The sequence below is a fragment of the Chrysochloris asiatica genome, unplaced genomic scaffold (assembly GCF_000296735.1).
Source record: "Chrysochloris asiatica unplaced genomic scaffold, ChrAsi1.0 scaffold00052, whole genome shotgun sequence".
Lineage (NCBI taxonomy): Eukaryota > Metazoa > Chordata > Mammalia > Afrosoricida > Chrysochloridae > Chrysochloris > Chrysochloris asiatica.
This window is the reverse complement of record NW_006408570.1, coordinates 18,801,934-18,824,914: the sequence shown is the minus strand read 5'-3', so window position 1 is coordinate 18,824,914 and position 22,981 is coordinate 18,801,934. Positions and strand designations below refer to the sequence as shown.

The following is a 22,981-nucleotide window of genomic DNA, read 5'->3' as shown; positions in this document are numbered from 1 at the left end:
AATGAAAACTTTAGGAACTGCTTTTAATTGAGCTTGTTTATATTTAAAGTTACAAGCTAAAAATATTTCAATTCAATATGCCAAGGGACTTCAAAAACTTCTTGGAAGAATTCCATTATATTTTAATTCCATTGATTGACAAACTTTCTGAAGCCCCCTTATACTTTAGTTCAGGTACTAAATATTGTTGCTGTTGTTGTTAAGTGCTGTCGAGTCGGTTCCGACCCATAGCGACCCTGAACAGGATTCCCGAGGCTGTAAATCTTAACGGTAGCAGAAAGATTCATCTTTCTTCTGTCAAGCAGCTGGTAGTTCAAACTGCTGACCTTGTGGTTCAGTATTCACAAAATCACTTCCACTAAGAGTATGGACTCTCAACTGACCTAAATTAGCGCCAAGTGAATTCTTTTACCGCAGTTACAATTTGCAATTCAGCATTAAAAAGTAATGAAAGAGCCCTCACACTACTTTTCTACTTAATCAAAACCAAATCTTCTGCCATTGAGTCAATTCTGACTCAAAGTGGTCCCATATAATGTCTGGGACTACAAATCATCAAAAGCAGACTACCTTTCTCCCATGGAACAGATGTTGGATTTGAACTGCTAACCCTAAGGTTAAAAAGCCAACACACCTAACCTATAGCACATCACCAGGGCTCCTAATACTAAATGCTTTCTCTTACTCTTTTTAACATCAAAGACCTTCTTTGTACTTACAAACAGAACTATCACTAAATTCACATTGTTTTCTTAACCAATGACAGAGAATTCTAAAAAAAAAAAAAAAAAAAATATTTAAGAGGCTCTGGTTAAACATAAGTCCTTAAGCATGGCAAGAAATGCAGCAAGGGATACAGCTCACAAATCCTAAAGTCATCCTATTTGGAACTATAGTGCAGACATCTTAAAAGTTTTCAAATGGTATCATTTTGAAGGCAAACAAATGGTCTTACTATCTAATCAGAGATTTGAGAAAGAAACAGATAAAAAAAAAAGACATCCTCCTTGACCACACAAAAAATTCCTTCTGCAGATCCAATTTTCCCTTGAACTCTTATGTCTTTGAGACCTCTCCAAAAGGATATTTAGAATGAAACATTTTCTTACATTTATAAATGTTTGTAAAATTCAACATTCGCTAAAATATTACCCCCAAAACAGATCACTTCTATATTAAAGCAGTACCTTAAAATAATACTTTGAAATAAATTCTCTCTTAATGTAAATGCGTGTCAAGATTATGCCTAACATGATAGATGGAATGTCCTCTTAATGGGAAAAATTAAAGGCTTCCTATGAGGCAATGTGGAATAAGGGACTGAACTATAAGGTCAGTTGTTTTCAAACTAAGAGAAAACAAAAAAAGTTAGATTCTCTAAGGTACTAGTGATAGTTTCAAGGGGTAAGGATAGCACTCTGAGAAATCTAAGATTTAAACCATAGGAGAAAACTTTTATTGAAGCATTGTAAAAGTTGGTAAACAAGTAATTATTTAAAGTCTTAATTATTAAACATAATTGAAAAATTCTTGATGTAAATACTCTAATTACTTACATTGTAATCCAATGTGTATCATAACTGCTCCCAAATTGCTGAAAAGTACCAAACAGTTTTGGAAGAAGACGAAGTGAAATTACTACTGATCTGAAATGCAAAAAGAGGCATTTGTAGAATTTTAAGAAACTATACTCTCTATATTCAATGATTCTAGCTTTTTAATCTCGGGTATTTAAATTTTAACTGCAAAAACTAAGCTCTAGGAATGACAGAATACAAGTTGAAATGTTTCAACAAACTGACACAGTACTGGAGGCACTCACTATGGCAAGAAATTGGGAAGACAGTAACTTAGCCAACTGATTGGAAGAGATCCATATTTGTGCCCACTCCAGAGAAAGGTGGCTCAACAAAATGTGTAAATCACTGAGTAATATTACATGCAAGCAAAATTTTGTTGAGGATAATAACATTTTTTTAAAATGACTGCAACAGTACGCAACAACAGGGAGCTGCGATAAATTCAAGCTTGATTCAGAAAAGGATGTGGACTGAGAATGAGGTATATAAACTCTGACAGTAACGAATCTTGGCTGAAAGCTGAGAATACCAGAAAATCATTGACTTGTACTATACTGACTATGCAAAGGCATTTGACTGAATGGATCATTACATACTACGGATAACAAACAATTCAAATGATGATTATTCCAGAACATCTAATTGTGCTTTTGAGGAACATATACATACACCACGAGGAGGTCATTCTAACAGAACAAGGAGATACTGAATGGTCTAAAATCAAAAAAAGTGTGCATCAGGAATGTATCCTTACACCATTAAAGTGTTCAAGAGCAAAGGTGTCAGTTTGAGGACTAAGGTGCACCTGACCCAGGTCATGGTACTTTCAATCATCTCATATGTTTGCCAAAGTTACATAATGAATAAGGAAGATCACAGAAGAATTGATGCATTTGAGTTATAGCGATGGAGAAGAACGGACTGTCAGAAGAACAAACAAATCTGTGTTAGAAGTAATACAGCCAGAATGCACCTTGGAAACCAGGAGGGCAGGACTTCATTCCAGGCCCTCAAGAAGGACAGCATACTTGGTAAAGTGGAGCATCAGCCAAAAAGAGTAGAACAATGAGATGGACTGACACAGTTGACAGCAACAGTTGTGCTCAAACTAAGAACAATTATGAGGATGGTGCAGAAATGGGCGGTGTGTTAAGCTCTACTGTTCATAGGATTGCTCTGAATTGGAACAGACTGCAAGGCAATGCACCTATCAAAACCTTAATATGCATTTGACAAGTTACTAAATTTATCTATATACATATTTCTGTAACTATAAAATGGTGATTAAAAAAAAAGGCTCCCCTAAGTATTTCTATCATGATTAAAACAAGCAATGTTCCTTGGTTGTTAATGTTTCTATGAGATCAAGTAACATCTTTTTGTCCCTCAGTTTGCTCAGTATGGGGTAATGATTGTATATAAGTCAAAGAAATGCTGTGAAAATTAAATAAGGGAAACCACTTAAAACAGTACCTGGCATTTTAAATACGTGATAGTGTTATTAATTTTTATATCAGTAACTTAAATATTAAGGAGCTCTGGTAGCGTAGTGGTTACGAATTGGGCTGTGAACCACAAGGTTAGCAATCGAAACTACCAGCGGTTCTGTGGGAGAAAGATGAAGCGTTCTGCTCCCGTAAAGATTTACAGCCTCGGAAACCCTGTGCAGGGTCGCTATGAGTCGGAACCGACTCCACGGCACTTTACAACAACAGCAACTTAAATATTATTATTGCTGATCCTATTTTATAATTTCCATCTATTTTTATAGCAATATGATGGTACCTAATATGTCCTTCATCAATGGAAGTGAGTACTCTGATTACCACAAAGCATTTAAGGAAACAGCATTAACCAGAATTTGGAATTCCATCTTTATTTGCTATATATTTGTTGTTCCCTATCACCTCTATCTCTTTCTTCTTTTACCTTTCTCCTTTCTTGGAGAGATTACTAAGGAGTGATATTCTTTAGATTATTTTGATAATATTAAGTTTTAACTCACTGAGTGTAAAGAAAGGTTATTTTATTCTATGTATTAACAGAAACTAAAGATGAAAGGAAAAAGTATCGGTACAAAGGATTTACTCGACTATACATACATCTTAGATCCTTAACCATTTATAAAAAATTTATTCTCAATGTTCAATTTATCTTATACTTTGGGACAGGAAATAAAATTTAAAAAATTCAAATCCAAGACTTTTAAAGTAAAATATGTTGTAAATCTTTGGGTACAAAACAAGTGGAGAATATTTGAAGGTAATTTTTTTTTACTTATTCTTTAACTTCTGAAAACTAATCAAGGAAAATGAGGGGCAGCAGCTTAGAGGTTGTCTTGGAAATCTGAAGGTCTATTCATTCACCTAGGGAATTTTTACAATGCACATCCTGATTAAATAGGTCTGGGGTAGAGGCAGAGATTCTGCATTTCTAACAAGCTCAACAAGTGATACTCATACTGCTGCTTTGTGGACAGCATTTTGAGGAGCAGGAATCTAAGGGGTTATTGTAAATTATACCTATTATATCTATTTCCCCAATTCTCACCAGATGTGATTTATATTCTAGTTGAAAATAACTAATTGCCTTATTGTTTTTGTTACGTGCTGTCAAGTCAGTTTCAACTCATAACAATCTGGTAAAGGGATTCCAAAGCTTGAAATCTTTGCATGAGAAGATGTCGGACTCAAACTAGGGACACCTTGTGGTTCACAGTCTGGTGATTACCATATAAAGCCATTAAGCTCCCAATTGCCTTATTGTTGTTGTGAAGTGCCATCAAGTCGGTTTTAACTCAACGATCCTGTGTTGGGTTTCCAAGGAGCAGCTGGTAGCTTTGAACTCCCAACCTTGAGGTTAGCAGTCAGCTGAATACTTATCCTATAGAACAACACAGGACTCCTTATTTGTTGTTGTTATTGTGGGATGTCAAGTTGGTTCTGACTAATAGTTACCCTATATAGGGCTTCTGAGGAGCAACTGTTGAGTATGAACTGCCAATTTTATGGTTCAAACTGACCTTGCAGTCCTGCACTTAACCTACAACACCACACCAGAAAGTCCATATACGCCATAGTGATAGTGGAAGCATGCCAAGCCCTTAACAATGAAAGAACACACAAAAAACATAGGGAATCATTTAAAACCAAGAGTATATCAGAGCATGCTTATGCGCAGAAATGAACAAGTATCAAGATTTTCACATATAAATTCCCAAAGTCTTAGTAGAAAAGATGATTTAAAAGAAGTAAAGAAAATCTGAATGAGAAAAACAAACTTTTTCAGATCTGGAGACAGCAATGTTTGGCAAAACGAATGTACGAGAATTTCTAATAAGAAACAGTGGAGTTCTACTCACAAGTGTGGTTACAAGTAAATACCCAAAATTGCCTATTCTTTTTGGGAGAAATACCAGAGGTATCAGAAATCAGTGGTGAGACTTAGTCAGTAGGAAAAGTTAGAGAGAAAAGACAACCTTTTATTTCTGAATAATATCCAGAGCACTTAAACTGGACTACAGAGACCTGTGTGATTTGTCCCCAACAATCCCCCGATCAGTATAAATTTCCTCCCAATCTTCATTTTTGCTATGTATCTCAAAAACACACAGAGCATTTTTCTACCTAAGGGTCTTGAAAGCTGCTACCCTACTTCTACCTGTAAAGTTCTACAGAAATTCTTCCCTCACTTTACTCTGGTTTCTTTAACACAGTGAATGACTGACAATTCTATATTTAAACAGAAATCTCTACTCAAACCTGAAGTCTCTTTATCCCACTTACCCTGATTCATTCATCACTACTTGTAATATTCTCTGTTAAGTATCTACCACCAGAATGTACTTAACAAGAACAAAGATACTGAGGTTTATCCACATTGCTCCATGTGACTGTAGCTTAGTCAGTCATTTTACTCTATAAAATTCCAAAATTTACTTATCACTTTACTATTCTACAACATTTGGATAGCTAAACAAAGGGTATTTAGCTATGTTAATAGGGCTGCTAAGAGCATTAGTATCTTTTCATGATCAGCCGGGATTTATTTTTGCCAGGCACCTAACAACAACATACATAGGCGTGGAAATAATGAGTCACAAGGTATACAGATGCACATATGACAGCACATAAATGAGTATAACCACTCTAAAACTGTTCAGGAGTTTAACAAAGACTTTTAAAAGAAAATTATTTTATATTTAACTGATATGAAGCCAATGTAGATAATAAAGTATCATCCAAACAGTAAGAGCATTCTTTTCAAACAACAGGCTAAATCAGACAATTGATTAACTAAAGTCTATTAAAAGTTTTGATTTCATGAACAAACATGTTTTCCATTGTGCTGTTAAAATTGTATGCTATGAGTTGCAATAGATTAAACGGCAGTGGGTTTAAAGCAAAAATAAAACAAAACAAAAAGGAAATATTCCTTTTGTTTTTTTCCAACATGATTTGGAAAAGCACATTGTGAAACATTTAAATATGCAATAAAATGAGACATGTTTAACAGTCCTGGCCAAACGCAACCTGAAAACAATATACCGTATTATTAATAGAATTGCCAACAGATTCACCAGAATCATGTTTTGACTATGTCAGAGAATGGAATATTATCAAGGAAACCTAAAATTGTATTATCAATGGAATAGCATTGAAAATCAAGAAACTGATAATTATCTAAACCACAATGAAAATATACTGTGTGAGCTAATAGGAAAACTAACACCAAATTCTTATGCACTACAAAGGTCAAGACATAAAAGTCAAGATTAACCGAATTAGAAAAATGACACCAAAATTGAGATGTTTACAATATTTCACCTCTAACTTCATTTAACTTACTTAGCTTCCTTTATATATAATGACACAGTTTAAGAATATTTAATTGTAATATGAAAACAGACTAGCTACAATTATGGTACCTGTGACAAGAGAGTATTTTTTATTTCCTGGAGGGGTTTTGTTTTGTTTGGTGTCAGCTGGAGGGATTCTACTCAATAGAGGTGAAAACATTAACACTAAGCAACAAAATATTAACCCTGTGAAGGAAAAGTCCTTGAATCTAATGTATAAACCATAATGTATAGTACATAAATATGCTACGAAATTGCCACAACATAGTAAGAATACACAGTAAGAATGTTGACTACTTCATAAAGAATTTAAAAATTCCCATTTACCTGTTATTTCCTAAATTTTCAAGGCAACCTTCAATGAATCTCATTCGAATCTGTCTATCTGTAAACCAACATACTAAGGAACAGAGAAGTTTCTCTGCTTCATTTATTAATCCTTCAGAAAGATTGACCTACAAAAAAATACATATACATTCAAGTTACTGTTTATACGGATTTCATTTTGCTGAAATTGAGTAATATTTTCGCTTCATTAAGTAACTTACAGCATCATCATCTTGGACTATATCCCACAACAAGGTGTTTCCTTTCTTGCAAACGTTATCCAAATTAATGTCTGTCACAGCATTACTGTTAAATTGATGTTTATGAACTGCAGGTCCTGAAGGAGAAAACATAATACACTATAGAAGACAGTAGATGTAAAGTACATTGTATCATTTATAAAGTTAACAAATCCATATATAGCACTAACATTGTTGATCATATAATAAATACAATATATAAGAACAATTCTTTATCAAAGGCAAAAAATAGCACAGTTCATATTTAGGTAAAACTAAAGGGAAATAAGTGTTCTAGTCAGACTTTTTCCCTATTCAAATTAATGATTATTTTGTGTTTTTCAAGTACTAAGAGAACTGCATACAAATACTTGACACCTAAATAAAACATATTGTTGTCATTAAACGTGGCCAAGTTCATTTCAATTCATAGCAACGCTGTATAGGGTTTCTGAGGAATTGCTGGTGAGTTTGAACCACTGACCTTGCACAGTTTAAGCTGACCATGAGGTCTAGTGCCTATCCTACAACACCTGCCACACCAGTACTCCAAATGAATGGTGGTGGTGTGGGTGTGTTGGTGAGTCGGTTCTGATTCATAGCGACCCTGTAAAGGGTCTCTGAGGCTGTAAATCTTTATGGGAGCTGAAAGCCTCATTTCTTCCATGGAGCAACTGGTAGTTTCAAACTGCTGACCTTGAAAGTTAGGAGCCTGATTCGTAACTACTACACTACCTGAACTCCTTTCCAAACTTATAGAACACATAGAAAATAAGCATTTAACCAATATGTTTTTCTAGAAATTACCTTCTTTATAATCTTATATAATCCCAACCTTTAGAAAAATAAACAATAAGCCGATTTTTATTGGAGATGGTGATTTACCCTAAACATTCGATTGGATCTTAATGAGTGTCTGGCTACAAATACTTTAATTGCTGTTGCTGCTGTTATTAAGTGACACTGAATCGGTTCCAATTCATAACAGATTGGTATGGGGTGTGGAGAGCAAGTGGTGGGTTTGAATTGCAGACGCTGGGGTTACCAGTAGAGTTCTATGGCTATTCTATATAATGTATTTATTATGTGATTATGACTGATTACATCCAGTATTGTTGTTGTTGTGTGCCGTGGAGTCGGTTCCGACTCACAGCAACCCTATACAGGGTTTCCGAGGCTATAAATTTTTACGAGAGTAGAAAACTTCCTCTACCTCCCGAGGAACAGCTGTTAATTTCGAACCGCTGACCTTGAGGTTAACAGCCAAATTCGTAACCACTATGCTACCAGAGCTCCTTACTTCCAGTATAATAACCCAAAATGCTTTCTTTTTATTTTAACAGCTTTACTATTAAATACAAGGAGCTCTGGTAGCATAGTGGTTACAAGTTTGGCTGCTAACATCAAGGTAAGCACTTCGAAACCAACAGGTGGTTCATGGGAGAAAGATGAAGCTTTCTGTTCCTGTAACGACTTAACAGTCTCGGAAACCCCATGCAGGGTTGCAATGAGTCGGACCCGACTCTACGGCATGTTAACTAACCAACCAACAACCAATTATTAAATATGGAATCCTGGTATGGCACTGTGGGATAAGTACTGGACCACAGGTCAATTTAAACCACAAAGTCAGTGGTTCAAAATCACTAATTGCTCAATGGAAACCATAAACAGGGTCACTATGAGTCGGAATCTACAGCCTTTAAAAACAACTATTAAATACTTCTAATGAATTGCACATGTACAATGCTAAATTTAGAACTTTGCAGCACCTATCACTATATTCAAGTTAAAGAACACTTTATCATCTCCTAAAGTTCTTTAGTTCAACCTCAATCACCTTTCCCAGTCAAAGTCTGTTTTGGTCTCCTGTATTTGACTTTTCTGGATTTTTTTTTTTTTTTTTTTTTAATGTAATCATAAAATATGTGGTCTTTTATGTCTGGCTTCCTTAAATTCGAAAAATGTTTTTTGAGGTTCATACATACTGACGTACACAACAGTAGCATATTCCTTTCAATTGCACAGAATTTTCTTCTATATGGAAATACCATGTTTATTTGCTCACTGATGGAGGAACGTTTGGATTATTCCCAGTTTTAGCTACTATAAACATTTGTGTTAAGAAGCCTTTCCATGTATGTATGTATGTTCTCCTCTCTAGTGTGTAAATAACTCAAGAGTATAACTGCTGGGTCATATGGTAAGTGCATATTTAACATTTTATAAAACTACCAAACTGACAGTACCATTTTACACACCCAGAAGAAGTAAATGAGTATACAAAATCCAATACTTTTATGTTTCTCAATACTTGTTGTTATTATGCCCCGACTCACACTGACCCTGTATAGGGTTTCCGAGGAGCTGTTAGTGAGCGTGAACCAATGACCTTGCGGTTCAAATCAACCTTGCAATCTAGCACATTAACCCACAGCACCACAACAGGACTCCACACTTGATATAGTCACTCTAATTCCAGACACTAGAAATGATGTATAGTACAATAACTGTTTGAATTTTCTATTTCCATAATTACTAATGAAGAGGAATATCTTTTCATGTACTTATAAATATGTATTTTCACTGGTAATATAAATCACTTGACACTTTTAATTAGGTTGTCTGACTTACTATTGAGTTGTAAAGTTCTGGTCCTTTATATGATACATGAATTACAAATATTTTGTGTGTGGCTTGTCTTTTTTTGCATGTTTTGGCGTTTACTTTAAAAAACTACTGTTACAGAAGCATAAACTACATAATCAACATACAAAATAAACTCATCAACTCAGATTGACCCTTTATAACCAATCCCCACATACAAACTCTATGCATGTACTGTTAAGATTTCTAACACTAAAGATGACATATATTCTTCCAATACCATTAACACAAATGCATCAATTCTTCAATGGTTTTCTCTGTTCACTGTCCAACTTTCACATGCACATGAGGCTAATAAAAATACCATGGCATTTGTCAGGAGCAACTTAGTCCTCAAACTGACATCTTTGCTCTTGAACACTACAGAAATCTTGTGCAGCAGATTTCCCTAATGCAATATATCGTTTGATTTCTTGGGTTGCTGCTTACATGAGTGTTGATAATGGAACCAAACAAAATGAAATCTTTGCCTACCATAATCTTTTCTCTCCATTTACGATCATTTGTGGAAGAGAACATGAAAAAGCCCAATTATCATCAAACAAAACAAGGACAAGGGCAGAGTGTTGACAAGATTTATCAATTGCTTTTATGCAAGTTCATGCTTAAACTGAAGAAAAAAAACGAATCCATAGGAGCCAAAACACGAGCTTGGATATATCCCACTTGTATTTATAGAGATCATCCCAAGAAAAGATTTGATGCATTAGACACTAATTAGCAAAGACCAGAAGAGTTTTGGAATGACAATAAGAACATCATACAGAAGGAAACCAAAAGGTCATTAAAAAACAAGAAAGAAAGCAAAAACCAAAATGGATGCCAAAAAGACAATGAGAAAGTGAGGGGTTAGAAATGTAACGGTAGACGTCTTGTAGTAAAAGGAGAAGAGTGGTTGACTTTGCAGTTCAGGAACAGAGGTCCCTGGGACCATCAAGGGAGTAGAGCAGAGTGTGAGCTCCTACCCAGAGAAACAGTGACACCAGAGATAGAGGCAGAGACAATGACGTGGAGAGACGGAGTGGCTGGGGACTCTAGACCTAGAGAGGGAGAGGGACTGTGTACTGATGACTGAGGGGCAGGCTTGTGGGTTATACCCTTTGGTTGGTTGATGATGCATGGAGGGGACTGTAACCATGGCAATGAAACTACATACAACAGGATGAATGTAAAGCTAATGTTCTCCTACGTAAACTATCACATAATTCACAATAAAAGAGTTTAAAAAAAAAAAAAGACAATGAAACCTACTCTACAATGTAGAGGTGCTTAAGCAAATGGAAAAAATGATGACGAGCTGAACAATAAATTTCTAAGGGCAGCTCAAAAAGACAAAGTCAAATATTATTATGAAATGTGCAAAGACCTCAGGTTTTAAAACAATAAAGGAAAGAACATGCTCAGCATTTCTCAAGGTTAGAGACCTGAGTAAAAAATTCAAGCATTGATTTGCAATATAGAAAAATTATAGGAGTAAAACCCTGAATGATGCAGAAAATATTAAAAGAAGATGGAAGGAATGTACAGGGTCACTGTATCAAATAGAAATAGTTGATAATATACCATATCAAAAAGGTACATATGATCAAAAAGTTATGGTACTAAAGGCAATAAAAGCATGAGTGAACAAAGGTAAAAGGCGTTGACAGAATATAAATACAATCTGCAATATGCAAATGATAACAATACAACCTTGCTTGCTGAAAGTGAAGAGGACTTAAAATACTTCCTGATAAAGATCAAAGACCACAGCCTACAGTGTGGGTTGCACCTCAATGTAAAGAAAACAAAAAAATCCTCACAAATGAATCAATAAATGATAAATGGAGAACAGACTGAAGTTGTCAAAGACTTCACTGCAGTCAATTATTCATTGAAGTAGCAGTTCGGACAACAAACAACATATTATCATTAGGCAAATCTGCTGCACAAGACCTCTTTAAAGTGTTCAAAAGCAACAATGTCAGTTTGAGGACTAAGTAAGGTGTGCTTGACTCATACCATACCCTTTTCAATATTCTCATATACATGTCAAAGTTTGGCAATGAATAAGGATGATGATATATAAGAATTGATACATTTGAATTATAGTGCTGGAAGAGAATGTTAAAAGTTCCATGGACTGCTAGAAGAACTAACAAATCTGTGTTGGAAAATGTATAGCCATGATATTCCTTAGAAGCCAGGATGACCAGACTTCGTCTCTCATACTTCCAACACGTTATCAGGCACGAACCAGTCCCTGGAGAAGGCCATCATGCCTGGTAACGGGTCAATGACAAAGAGGAAGAACCCCAAAGAGATGGAGTGAACAGTGGCAGCAGCAATGTGCTCAAGCGTAAAAATAATTGTGAGGATGGTGCAGAACCAGGCAGTGTTTCAACTTTTGTAGGGTTGCTATCAGTGGAAGTCGACTTGATGGCACCTAACAACACTCCTTTGGCAAGAAAAATGTTTTTGCAAAAACTATGGTAGTTAAGTTTTCAATCCATTAAGTATTAATTCCTCTTAACAATGTAATATCATTACTTCTGTTTTACAAATAAGTACTACATACAACAAATCTTACCTTGACTAAGATGTTCGTGATAAATAGATGCTAAATTGGGAAGATGTTGTTGAAGATGAGATGTTAGCTCTGCATGTGAATTTATCTGAACTAGCTCCTCTTCACATCCAGACTCTTCACCATCAAAATCAGCCATGTTTTTTTCTGATTTTGCACTGACCTGGGAACTACTACAGCTGACATCATCTGCACTAAGCATATCATCAACCATATGCCTGTATAGAAACCAAGAGGATGTTAGTAATTTCAAATTTCAACATACTCTTTGAATCACAAATGAGTCATTCTTACAATATCTGGTACAAGTTGTAACACACTCAACAACAAATCTTTTGTTTTGTTTTTTTTCTTTTGTTGAGTTTTGCATAAATTAATATTTTTTTGTCTTGAACATTAGCTGTGTTGCCAAGAACTTTTATTGATTTTAACAATTAGGAATTTTTTAAAACAATAAGGAATATTAATAGCTTTACAAATATTAAAAAGCCTACAACATCAGAACTTTTTATTAAGTTGCCCAGCAGATCCCCCTAGGAAGCCATTGTTTTGATTCTCTCTCTCTTTTTTTTAACAGCACTCTAAAGAAACTAAGACGTGTTACCAAAAGAAATTATCTGCAGGGATCCTCTGATCAGAGACATGTTTAAACATATTTTGTTTGGAACTAATCCATAAATCAGACTGCAATAAACTAGAATCCTATTAGAGTACTTTTTTAACTTTCGCTCATAAAGATGGGAAGACAAACAACAGAAAGACGGAAGTTGTTATTAGTTGCTGTTGAATCCATTCTGATTCATAGCAACCCTGTGCAGGGTTTCTGAGGATTGGCTGGTGGGTTTGAACTGTCAATGCTGTAGTTAGCAATCCAGTGCTAGTAAGGGCTAAAATGCAAAATTAACCCTTTCAAAACTGAAATACTTTTCTGCCTTTTTTTAAACAATGTATTTTCAGTACCAGAGGGCATTTTGAAAGACGTGAAAAAATTGAGGAGGTAATAAGGATTTCGATACAATTACTGGAACACATATGCCTCTAAAAGGATCATTTGTGCTGGGATAGTCAGATTAGGCCTGATTTTATCAGATTCACAGTTACATAGGCACCTACCAGATGGCAGTACACACTGAAAACTGAGATAGTGGCTTCCTCTAAACCTCAGAGTTGGAAACTGTTAGGTGGGCACTCTAAACTCCAAGGGTCACAAAAGGAATAAAACATTAAGTTATATAAGGTATAAGGAGGCTATATGGCTTAAGGACTAAAAGAGACTTACAACGTGCCCAAAGAATATATTCAACCTGAGTTCTTTATAAACTATTATTTTTTGTCTTGAATATTACCTGTGTTGCCAAGAACTTTGAAATATATGTGTGTTTGGAGGAACAGGATAAGCAATGGAGTGCTAACTGCAAGGTGGTTATTCAAATGCACCAGACGCTCCTAGGAAACTCTATACAGGATAACTATAAATTAGATTCGACTCGACAGCAGTTAACAACAATATCCCTTAATTTACCTTAAACTGGTGGTTCTCAATCAGGATGATTTTGGCTCCCAGAGGACATTTGGCAGTGTGTGGATTAATTTTTTTTTTAATGGATTCATTTTTGATGGTATTAATTTGGGGAATCTCCTGACCACCTGACATCTGAGGCTAGAGACGAGAGGGCGCTAGGCATCCTACCATTCACAAGGCATCATTTACAACAAAGAACTAACTATCTGTCAAAAAATGTCAAAAGTACTCAGTTGGAGAAACCTTGCCATGAACTTTCCTGGGTTCTTGTTGTTAAGTGCCATCAAGTTGCTTCCGGGTCATAGTGACCCTCTGTATTGGTTTCTAAGAAGCAGCTGGTGGATGTGAACTGCTGACCTTATGGTGAGCAATCCAGTACTTACCCTACAGTACCACACCCGTACTCTTGTAGGTTAGCAATACAAATAAGACACAATGGCAACAAAAATAAGAGAGTTAATAGGTACAGACATATGGTTTCCCAAGACACTAAATTGAATTCTAGAAGACCATGAAAATTGCTTGTTTTTCTTTTTAAAAAAATCATCCTGATAAACCACATATATTCATATTTTATGGCCACATTATTTTATGGCCACATATAGTTCAAAAAACAAAGTGCTATACGTAGAAAAATACACACTGGACATCGAAGACTTAGTACAACGAAGTAAAATGGCCTATTAATTTTATATTGAATCCATGTAGACATGGTACTATTTTAGATATAGAAGTTTAAATAAAATATATTGCTAAAACTAATTCCACCAGTTACATGGTGCTTTTTAAAATGTGGCCACTATGGAATTTATAGTTAATTATTTTGGCTTATACTTATAGTTCACATTAAATTGCTATTGTTGTTGCTCATGCCATAGAGTCTGCTCCAACTCATAGGGCGCCTGCATAGCATTTCCAAGAGCTACTGTTAAGTTTAAACCACCAACTTTGAAGTTCAACCCAACCTTTGGCTCAGTGCTTCTCCAACAGCATCACACTAGTGCTACTGGACAGCACTAACCAGTAACAATATGCCAATGAATAAATATAGGCTGCAATTACCTCCCTGTAGGAAGTGTAAACTGGATTATTTGTTTTTTAAGTACGCTTACCCATCATGGTGGTGGTGGTGGTGATGGTGGTGGTGGTGATGCTGTGGCCCAATAAACTGCCGACAATTAAATAATTCATTTCCAATGGTTTCCCCAAGGAAGTCCCCAGTTCGTGTGATACAAGAATCCTGAGAACCTTGTGCTATATGAGCAGCATTCATTTCCCCTGAAATATCATGTTCTACATCTTCAGAGTGTGAACAGGTGTCCAGCATTCGGATTCGATTATCTACTGATGGCATTGACTCAGTGTTAAAAACCAGGTCAGTTCCTGTTCCATTGCTAGTTCCACTTCTTTCTGATGGGCCTTGGGAGTCTCCCAAACAAATGCCTGTTTGACTTTCTAACTTTCTATTCCGAAGATCTGTACCACAACTGCTTTTAGGAGGATTATGATCATGATCATCATCTTCCTCTTCCTCTTTAAGGGCTTCAATATCAGCAATGTCTTCTGACTGTACCTCACTGCCTGGGCTTCCAGCAGACTGGCTTGCATGGCTAGAATTCACCTCATTGCTAGATCCATCACTATGCCCACTACTGCTACCAGGACCACTGCTTCCATCTTCACCACTATTGGCAGTTTCATCTGAACTTCCTTGCATGGATTCCTGTATTTAGAAACACATTTAAATAAATATTTAAACTATTAAGAAAAATGTAACTAACACATTAACATACTATTCTTTTTGAAAAGGCTGCCATGGTCTTGTCATATTCTTTTATACAATACACAAAGTGGAAAGCTCAAATGCAAGTAAAGGACCTTAAAAATACTACTTGAATGTACTGTCAGGAAGAGAAGAAAAGCCTGAACATGGAGTATGTTTCTATTCCAAGTTAAAATGATAATTACAGCAGAAGTGTACAAATTCCTATAAAAGGCAGATGAAATGCTGTTTTCATACCTCAGTGTCTGAAAGTCGTTGTTGTACATGTTTGGTTCTATTAATAAGTTGCTCATCCATTTCAATGTCACTGCCTCCACTTTGATGGGTATCGCTGTTATCACTGCTTTGAGGACTAGCTGCAGGTGACCCTATGTAATAAAATTTTGGTTTTTACTTCTAATTTATGTTAGCAAAGATCCAAGCCATTATCCCTTAAGTCCCTGAACCATTTGCCAACACCTTATACTATCAGAAATATTTCCAGATTAAACATATTTCTAAGAGGATACACATGATTTCTGTAATAAGTCAAGATAAATAATGATTTTAAGTAAAATGAGTAGCATAGCTGAGTAACTAGCACAGGTTCACAGGTCCCTTCTGCAAATGAACTTTATGATTCTGGTAAGGTATACTAAAATATAAAATCAATTAACTCTCTATGATCACCAAAAGAAAACTATTAGTCATGTTGTCATGCATTTCTAAGACTTAACTTACAAGGTGATGGAGCTGCTCTTCTGAGCTCTTCTTCTTCTGAAGGAAAATGAAAAAAAAAGAGGAGGGAAACATTCTAAGTGACTGAGCTTCTTTGGGACAGGTTATCAACTGTTCATATTACATAATCATCAGAGATACAGGTGGGGGAACCTACAATAATGTAAGTCCCCATCAACTGTACTAGCTGCTATGGGTGCCTGGTACAGAAAAGTCTAAGAAAAGAGTACTATATGATGTCAGGAGAGAAAAATAAGGGTAAAAGTAGATAAAGTTTTAGAAAGCCCTTGAAAGCTATATATGTAAAAGATATACAAGAAAGCAACTGATATGCTAGGAAACTTTAAAACAAAAAAGAATTGTATCATTATATACTGCTCTTAAAATTAGCTGCAAAACAAACCTTCATTCACCCTAAACAAAAAGTCTCCAAATTTTCATGAAACTTAAAAAAAAAAAAAAGGAAAGGCAAAGACCACTAAATATGTAGAAAATCCAATGACTACTAAAACTTTATTACCTCATTTTATCTGAACGGTAAATCAAAAACATCCATTCCAGTTTGTTTACCCTTTGATCACACATATTCTGGCTCCAAACCTAACACTTATCTTTTAAATTAAGGCTGAATTATAACTACTTAGTAGAAAATACTGCAAATTTAACATTAATAAATATAATGTCTTATACTTTACTAACCTTTCTTATTTCCAATGGGAAGATTAGTATTTAACAAAGACGCAAAAGAACTCTGTTTGGATAGCTGAGCTTTAGCTGCTAGTGCATTATTCCATAATGCTTTAATTAGCATGGATGCCAAGTACAATGTCTGAAAAAAAAGGAGAAGGTGAAGTCAGAAGTTCAAGGCAACAACATTAACAAATTTAGTATAACTTTTGTCTAATTAAAAGCAAGTCCTGGTGATGCTGAGGGTAAAACAAATCAGCTGCTTAACAAAAGGTTGGTGTTCAAAAGAAGAAAGATGTGGTAGTTTGCTTTCATAAAGAATTACAGCCCTCCTCCCCAAAAACCTACTTTAAAAAATTTGAACTTTACCTACTTTGTACCCAAGTAATGTTTCTTGCTACATCTAGCTCTATGAAGGGTTTCATATTAATGTTTTCCTTTAAGCATATGAATTCTATCTTCAGATTATTAAAGGCTAGTCCTAATGTGGACCTGAGGATAAAATATCTCATGGAGTTTGTTAAAATCAATAAAGAGTAGCTTTAAATGAAAGGGAAAGAAAACATCTTTAATGGAAGGGATGAACTAGAAGTAATACGTATAACAGGGAAGTAATGTATGTGTGTCTAGTTAAGTGCTATCGAGTCTGTTCTGCAGACCTTCTGGTTCAAATCAACCATGCCCTCCAGCGTTTATCCCACAGTGCAACAATCAGGATGAAATATTCATTAAAATGTAAACTGTGGTTATTTCGGGGGGTGGGGGGGAGAAGAGAAAGAATTACAGCCCTGTAAATCCTACGGGGCAATTCTACTCTGTTCCAAAGGATTGCTATGAGTTGAAATCAACTTGATGGCAGTGAGTCTTTTACTTTTGACTAATTTAAATATATACCAAAAGGAATAAACTACAATTATGAATCACAGATAAATTTTCATTTTACAAAAAAAACCACCACTAAACGTTTTACCTGTTCAGTATGAACACTGGGCTCAAGAGCTGAAACCAGATTAAGGAGATGTCTAAGTGGTACAGGATCCAAATTCTTGATGAGTGAAGGAAATAAGTCATGTATATACCGACTACAATGCTTCAACTAAAAAATAAAAGCAGACATAATTGTCAAAAAAACAGCCAACATAAATAAATTAGCTGATTCTTAAAATTTGTTGATAATATGCTAGTTACTAAATATCATAAATGATACTATATGAAACTGTAAAAGTAAAATTCCACTTAATAAATCATTATCTTAAATATTTAATATAATCAAATTAGTTGCAACTTTACTTTTCTAACTATGAGGGAGCTTCAAAATATTCATGGTAAAATATAATTAAAAGATAAGGGAATTTTTCCACAAATATTTTTAAAGGCCCACCATACAAAAAGAAAACCTCCAATGGATAGTTTTCAGAATCCCAATATAAAGAAGATTCCAGTTAAGTGCATGTGATATAAAAATAAGCTAAAAAATAAAAATGGAGGCAATTAGGAATTCTATAAATTGCGATTTCGAGAGGAAACTAAAATATTTTAATTGTATCATGCCTCTTATATTAAATGTTTACAAGTATTTATATACCACTTCTATTTTACTAATGAACAGCATAGAAAATTCTATAAGTCTGCATAATAAAGAACCAGTGTTAAAGAAAAACCTGTTTAATGAAAAAACAAATATGCAAAAACATGAGGAAAGCATATTTACAAGGATATGACTAGTAAACATTACAATGTCATATAAAGCAATTGTGTTTTTTATATCCATAAAGCTATTATGTAAAAAAATCAATATTTTAAAAGAACAAACAAACATGTTTCTCAATTTAGGAACTCTCAAAAGTTAAAAGCGGGGATTATCCTAATTATTTTCAATACTTCAAAGAGTTATAAGAAAATACAAGTATTTCTAGTGAATTTTATAGTTGGATCCAAAACATACAGTCTTCTGCTGTCTTCTGCATTTGGATGAATATATACAACCTAGCTCTGAAACAAAATATGAAATATGCATAAAAACAACAAAATCATATTCAAAGAATTTTATGTTGGGAATTTTATGTTCTTACAAACTATACTATTTACTTCAACACCCCTATTTAATATAATATTACTAAATTAATTGTCCATTTAAAAAATAAATTAGCACTTCAAAACTATAAACATTTGATTTCAAAGAAAAGTGAGTCATCAAATTATAAGTTGACTCTTTTAGTAAGTCTTCTCTAGGAATGTTAATTTTAATATAAAAAACCTAAACATACCCCAAAGCCAAGCCCACTGCTATCTAGTCAATTCTGACTCTTAGCAACCTCTCTTACGGGGTTTCTGAGACTGTATTGCTAGCATGTACTTAGCAGTCCAACACGTAACCCACAGTGCCACCAGGGTGCTTTCTTAATTTTAGTTATTAAGTGCTGTTGAGTGGGTTGCAACTGATAGCAACCACATATATGGATTGTGAAGAGTGGCTGGTGTGTCTGAACTGGTGACCCTGCGGTTAGCGTCAAACCAGGACCAATAATTATAATATGGTGGAGGCAGTTGTGTGCCAGTGAGTGGATTCCAACTCATGGTGACTCTGTATAGGGTTTCCAAGTCTGTAAATCTTTATAGGAACAGAAAGCCTCACCTTTCTTCTTTAGAGTGACTGTTAACTATTAATCTTGTGGTCACCAACCCTGCTCTTACAGTCTTAGTTAACATTATAACTAGACTACATTACAATTACCATTGATAAGCTTGCTTTGTGGAAAACAACTATTAAAATACACTTTGCCAATTAAAAACTGATCACAGTATTTAAATGACACTGATTTGTTATCAATTTAACCATTCAAGAAAGTAGATGTAATCTTGATCATCAATGACTTTGTTGGCTATCTCTAAGTAAGAAGACACTTAAAGGAAAATAATGAAATTTTGTAACTGAAATGAAAACTGTTGGGTAGGCTTTTGACATTCATCTTATGAAGACAAGGTGCTCTAAGGGTGCAATGACCTACATACTGAGCTGCTAACCTCTAGGTCAGTGGTTCAAACCTAGTAGATATTCCCTGGGAGCACCATTTACAGTGTCAGAAACTCCAAAGGGTACTTCTACTCCTAAAGCGTCACTATGAGTTGGAATCAACTTGATAGCAGATTAGGTTTGTTTTGGGTATTATGAAAGCAAAGTCAAAAAGTACATAAAAATATTCTTAAGAGCGCATGACTTGAGTTCCAGGTAATGATGGCAGCGGGAAACTGGTTCACTACTTATCATGAAAAAGAGAAAGATAACAAATTATGCAGTAATATATGTTGGGAGTCCTGTTGTGGAACCGACGGATAAGTACTCAATCGCAAGGTCAGTTTCAATCACAAGGTCAGTGTTTCAAACTCACCAGTCGCTCCTCAGAAACCCTATACAGGGTTGCTATAAGTCAGCACGTAACAACATAGTATATGTTGAAAGCCATCAACCAAAATGCTCAAAAAAATTAAAAATAAAAACCTCATGTTATTCATGAACTTATAAAAAAAAAAATGAGAAATATCAAGCTGGAAAACATAAATAAATAAATAAATATATATATCTTGGTGGTGGTAATGTGCCACAGAGTTGGTTCCAAGTCACAGCAACCCTATATAGGGTTTCTGAGCTGTACACATCTTTACAGGAAGCCTCATCTTTCTCCTGCAGAGCAGCCAGTTGGTAGATTTAAAATGCTGACTTTGTGGTTTGCAGTCCAACTTATAACCCACTATGTTATTAGGGCTCCTTATATATCTTGGCAAAAGTTGAAAAACAGAACAGTCACATTCGTAAGAACACAATGGACTACTAAGAGCCCAGGTGGCTCAATAGCGAAGCACATGAATGCTACCCAGAATGTTGGGTGGTTCAAACCCACCATTCATGGGGAAAAGCACCTAAAAATCTGCCCCTACAAAAATTTCACTAAGGAAAAGCTTAAGGGAGTTATGTTGTTATCATACAGGGTTACCATTAGTTGGAACCAACTTGATGGTACACAACAAGATTATTACTTATAACATCTACTGCAAATTTCTGAAGGAAAATAAAAGTGATTAGGTATTTTATATTCAGACAAGTTCTTCAAATATAAAGAATATAGACATTCATAAGTATGCAAAAAGCCACAGTATAACATTCATACCTATTTCTTTATTGACAAGAAAAAGGTCACTCTGAATTTTACAAGTAAATACAAATAACTCAGGGATGAGAAAAAGAGGAATGAGAAAGAATTTGCATTGAGTCCTATATTCAAATACAAAATGAATACTAAACAACTGCAGAGATTAGGTTTACAATACAGAATTTCAGGAATATGAAATGGGTAAAAGTACAAATAATAAATAATAAAAATTATGAGTTGGAAATGGGAAATTGGTAAAAAAAAAAAAAATGCTTATTTCCTTATCTTTCATTGAAGAAAACCAATTACTTGAACCTTTAATGACTAGCAGGCTTCATAAAGTTCATGGAAAAACAGCATTAATAGACAATGGAATGTTTCAAATAACCTTTCTGAAGCCTCCTCAAATTACCTCGTTAAAGTGTTGGAAGCGCAAAGATGTCAGTTTAAGGACTAAGGTGCGCCTGACGCAAGCCATGGTACTTTCAATGACCTCATGTACATGCAAAAGTTGGATCGTAAGTAAGTAAGTTAGACCATAGAAGAATTCATGCATTTGAGTTATGGTATTGGAGAATACTGAAAGTACCATGGACTGCCAAAAGAACACACAGATCCGTGTTAGAAGAAATACAGCCAGAGTGCTCCTTGGAAGTCAGGATGGCCAGACTTTTAACTTTCATACTTTGGGCATATTGTCATGAGGGACCAGACAGACACTGGAGAAGGATATCATGTTTGGTAATGTGGTGGGTTGGAGAAAAAGAGGGAGGTCCCCCCCAATGAGATGGCTTGGCACAGTGGCAGCATCAATGCACTCAAGCATAGCAACAATTGTGAGGTTGCCCCAGGATCAGGCAGCGTCTTGTTCTGTTGTGCACACGGTCATTCTAAGTCAGTACCGACTCGATGGCACCTAACAACAACAAGTCATATTATCTATTAAAATTTTTTTCTCCCATTTCATTCAAAATGCTTTCCATTAATGAAACACACGGCAACAAAAAATTCAAACCAGGAAACAATTCAGTCTTGAAAACAGTCATGAATAAAAAGAACTCACACACACACACACACAAAAAACAATTATACAAACAGGTTAAGATTTCAACAAATTTCTGAAAGATTAAAATGAATGTGAATACCTCAAAAAATATAATAGGCAGGAAAAAAAAAAAAAAGGGTAGCTCTGAGTAAATTAGTTTGTAGGGTGCCTACAGAAGAGGTAGAAATGTATCTTTTCAATTTAAATGGGAAAGGCTCTACGCTAAAAGTAGTGAAGCTGATGAATGCCAAGAGAGAGACACGAAAAGAAAGGAACAGACTTAAGTAATCTTTCTACAGAAGATAACTTTATCAGTCGTCCATCCATCAATCAAGTATACAAGCAGCCAACTTAATCTTACCTAGCAGGAAGAACTGTATAAAGTCATAGCTTTGAAGTCTAGGTACTGGCACCTTTTTCACCTTTTCAACGAGAAGATCCACAAACTGAAAGCCTGGTGACATAAAAGAGAAGACTACAAGCTGTTATGCTTCTATGCACCTAGAAAAAGTTGTCAGATAGAAATCAAATGAGGAAAGTGGCTCAAGATGGCGGACTAGGCAGAAAAACTATATAGGTTCTCCACAAAACCAAATACGAAAAAACTAATATAACAGATGCAGACAATAATCCTGGAAGCCTGAGCTTCAGAAGAAGGGGAAAGAGAAATGAAGTGAATGTTTACTAAGAAAGAAAGCTTAACAGACATGGCGAAAAGAAAAAGCAGACGGAGGACCTGCACTAGCAGACCAGATGTGGTGCCGCCATCTTAAACTTTTGTGAGCTTCAGAAAAAAGAAAACATATTGGCATTGCCAAAAACATACTGGTGGTTCATGGAAA

General features: G+C 35.2%; 1 protein-coding gene across 1 annotated transcript in view; it reads right to left on the bottom strand.

Annotated features, from left to right (window-relative positions):
- Positions 1–22,981, bottom strand: part of USP34 (ubiquitin specific peptidase 34) — a 307,094-nt gene that overhangs the window by 181,567 nt on the left and 102,546 nt on the right. Inside the window, 9 exon segments of the mRNA XM_006862984.1 lie at positions 1,557–1,646; positions 6,766–6,893; positions 6,987–7,102; positions 12,241–12,455; positions 14,872–15,482; positions 15,780–15,910; positions 16,263–16,298; positions 16,959–17,088; positions 17,917–18,042. Coding sequence (XP_006863046.1) covers positions 1,557–1,646; positions 6,766–6,893; positions 6,987–7,102; positions 12,241–12,455; positions 14,872–15,482; positions 15,780–15,910; positions 16,263–16,298; positions 16,959–17,088; positions 17,917–18,042 — 1,583 coding nt within the window.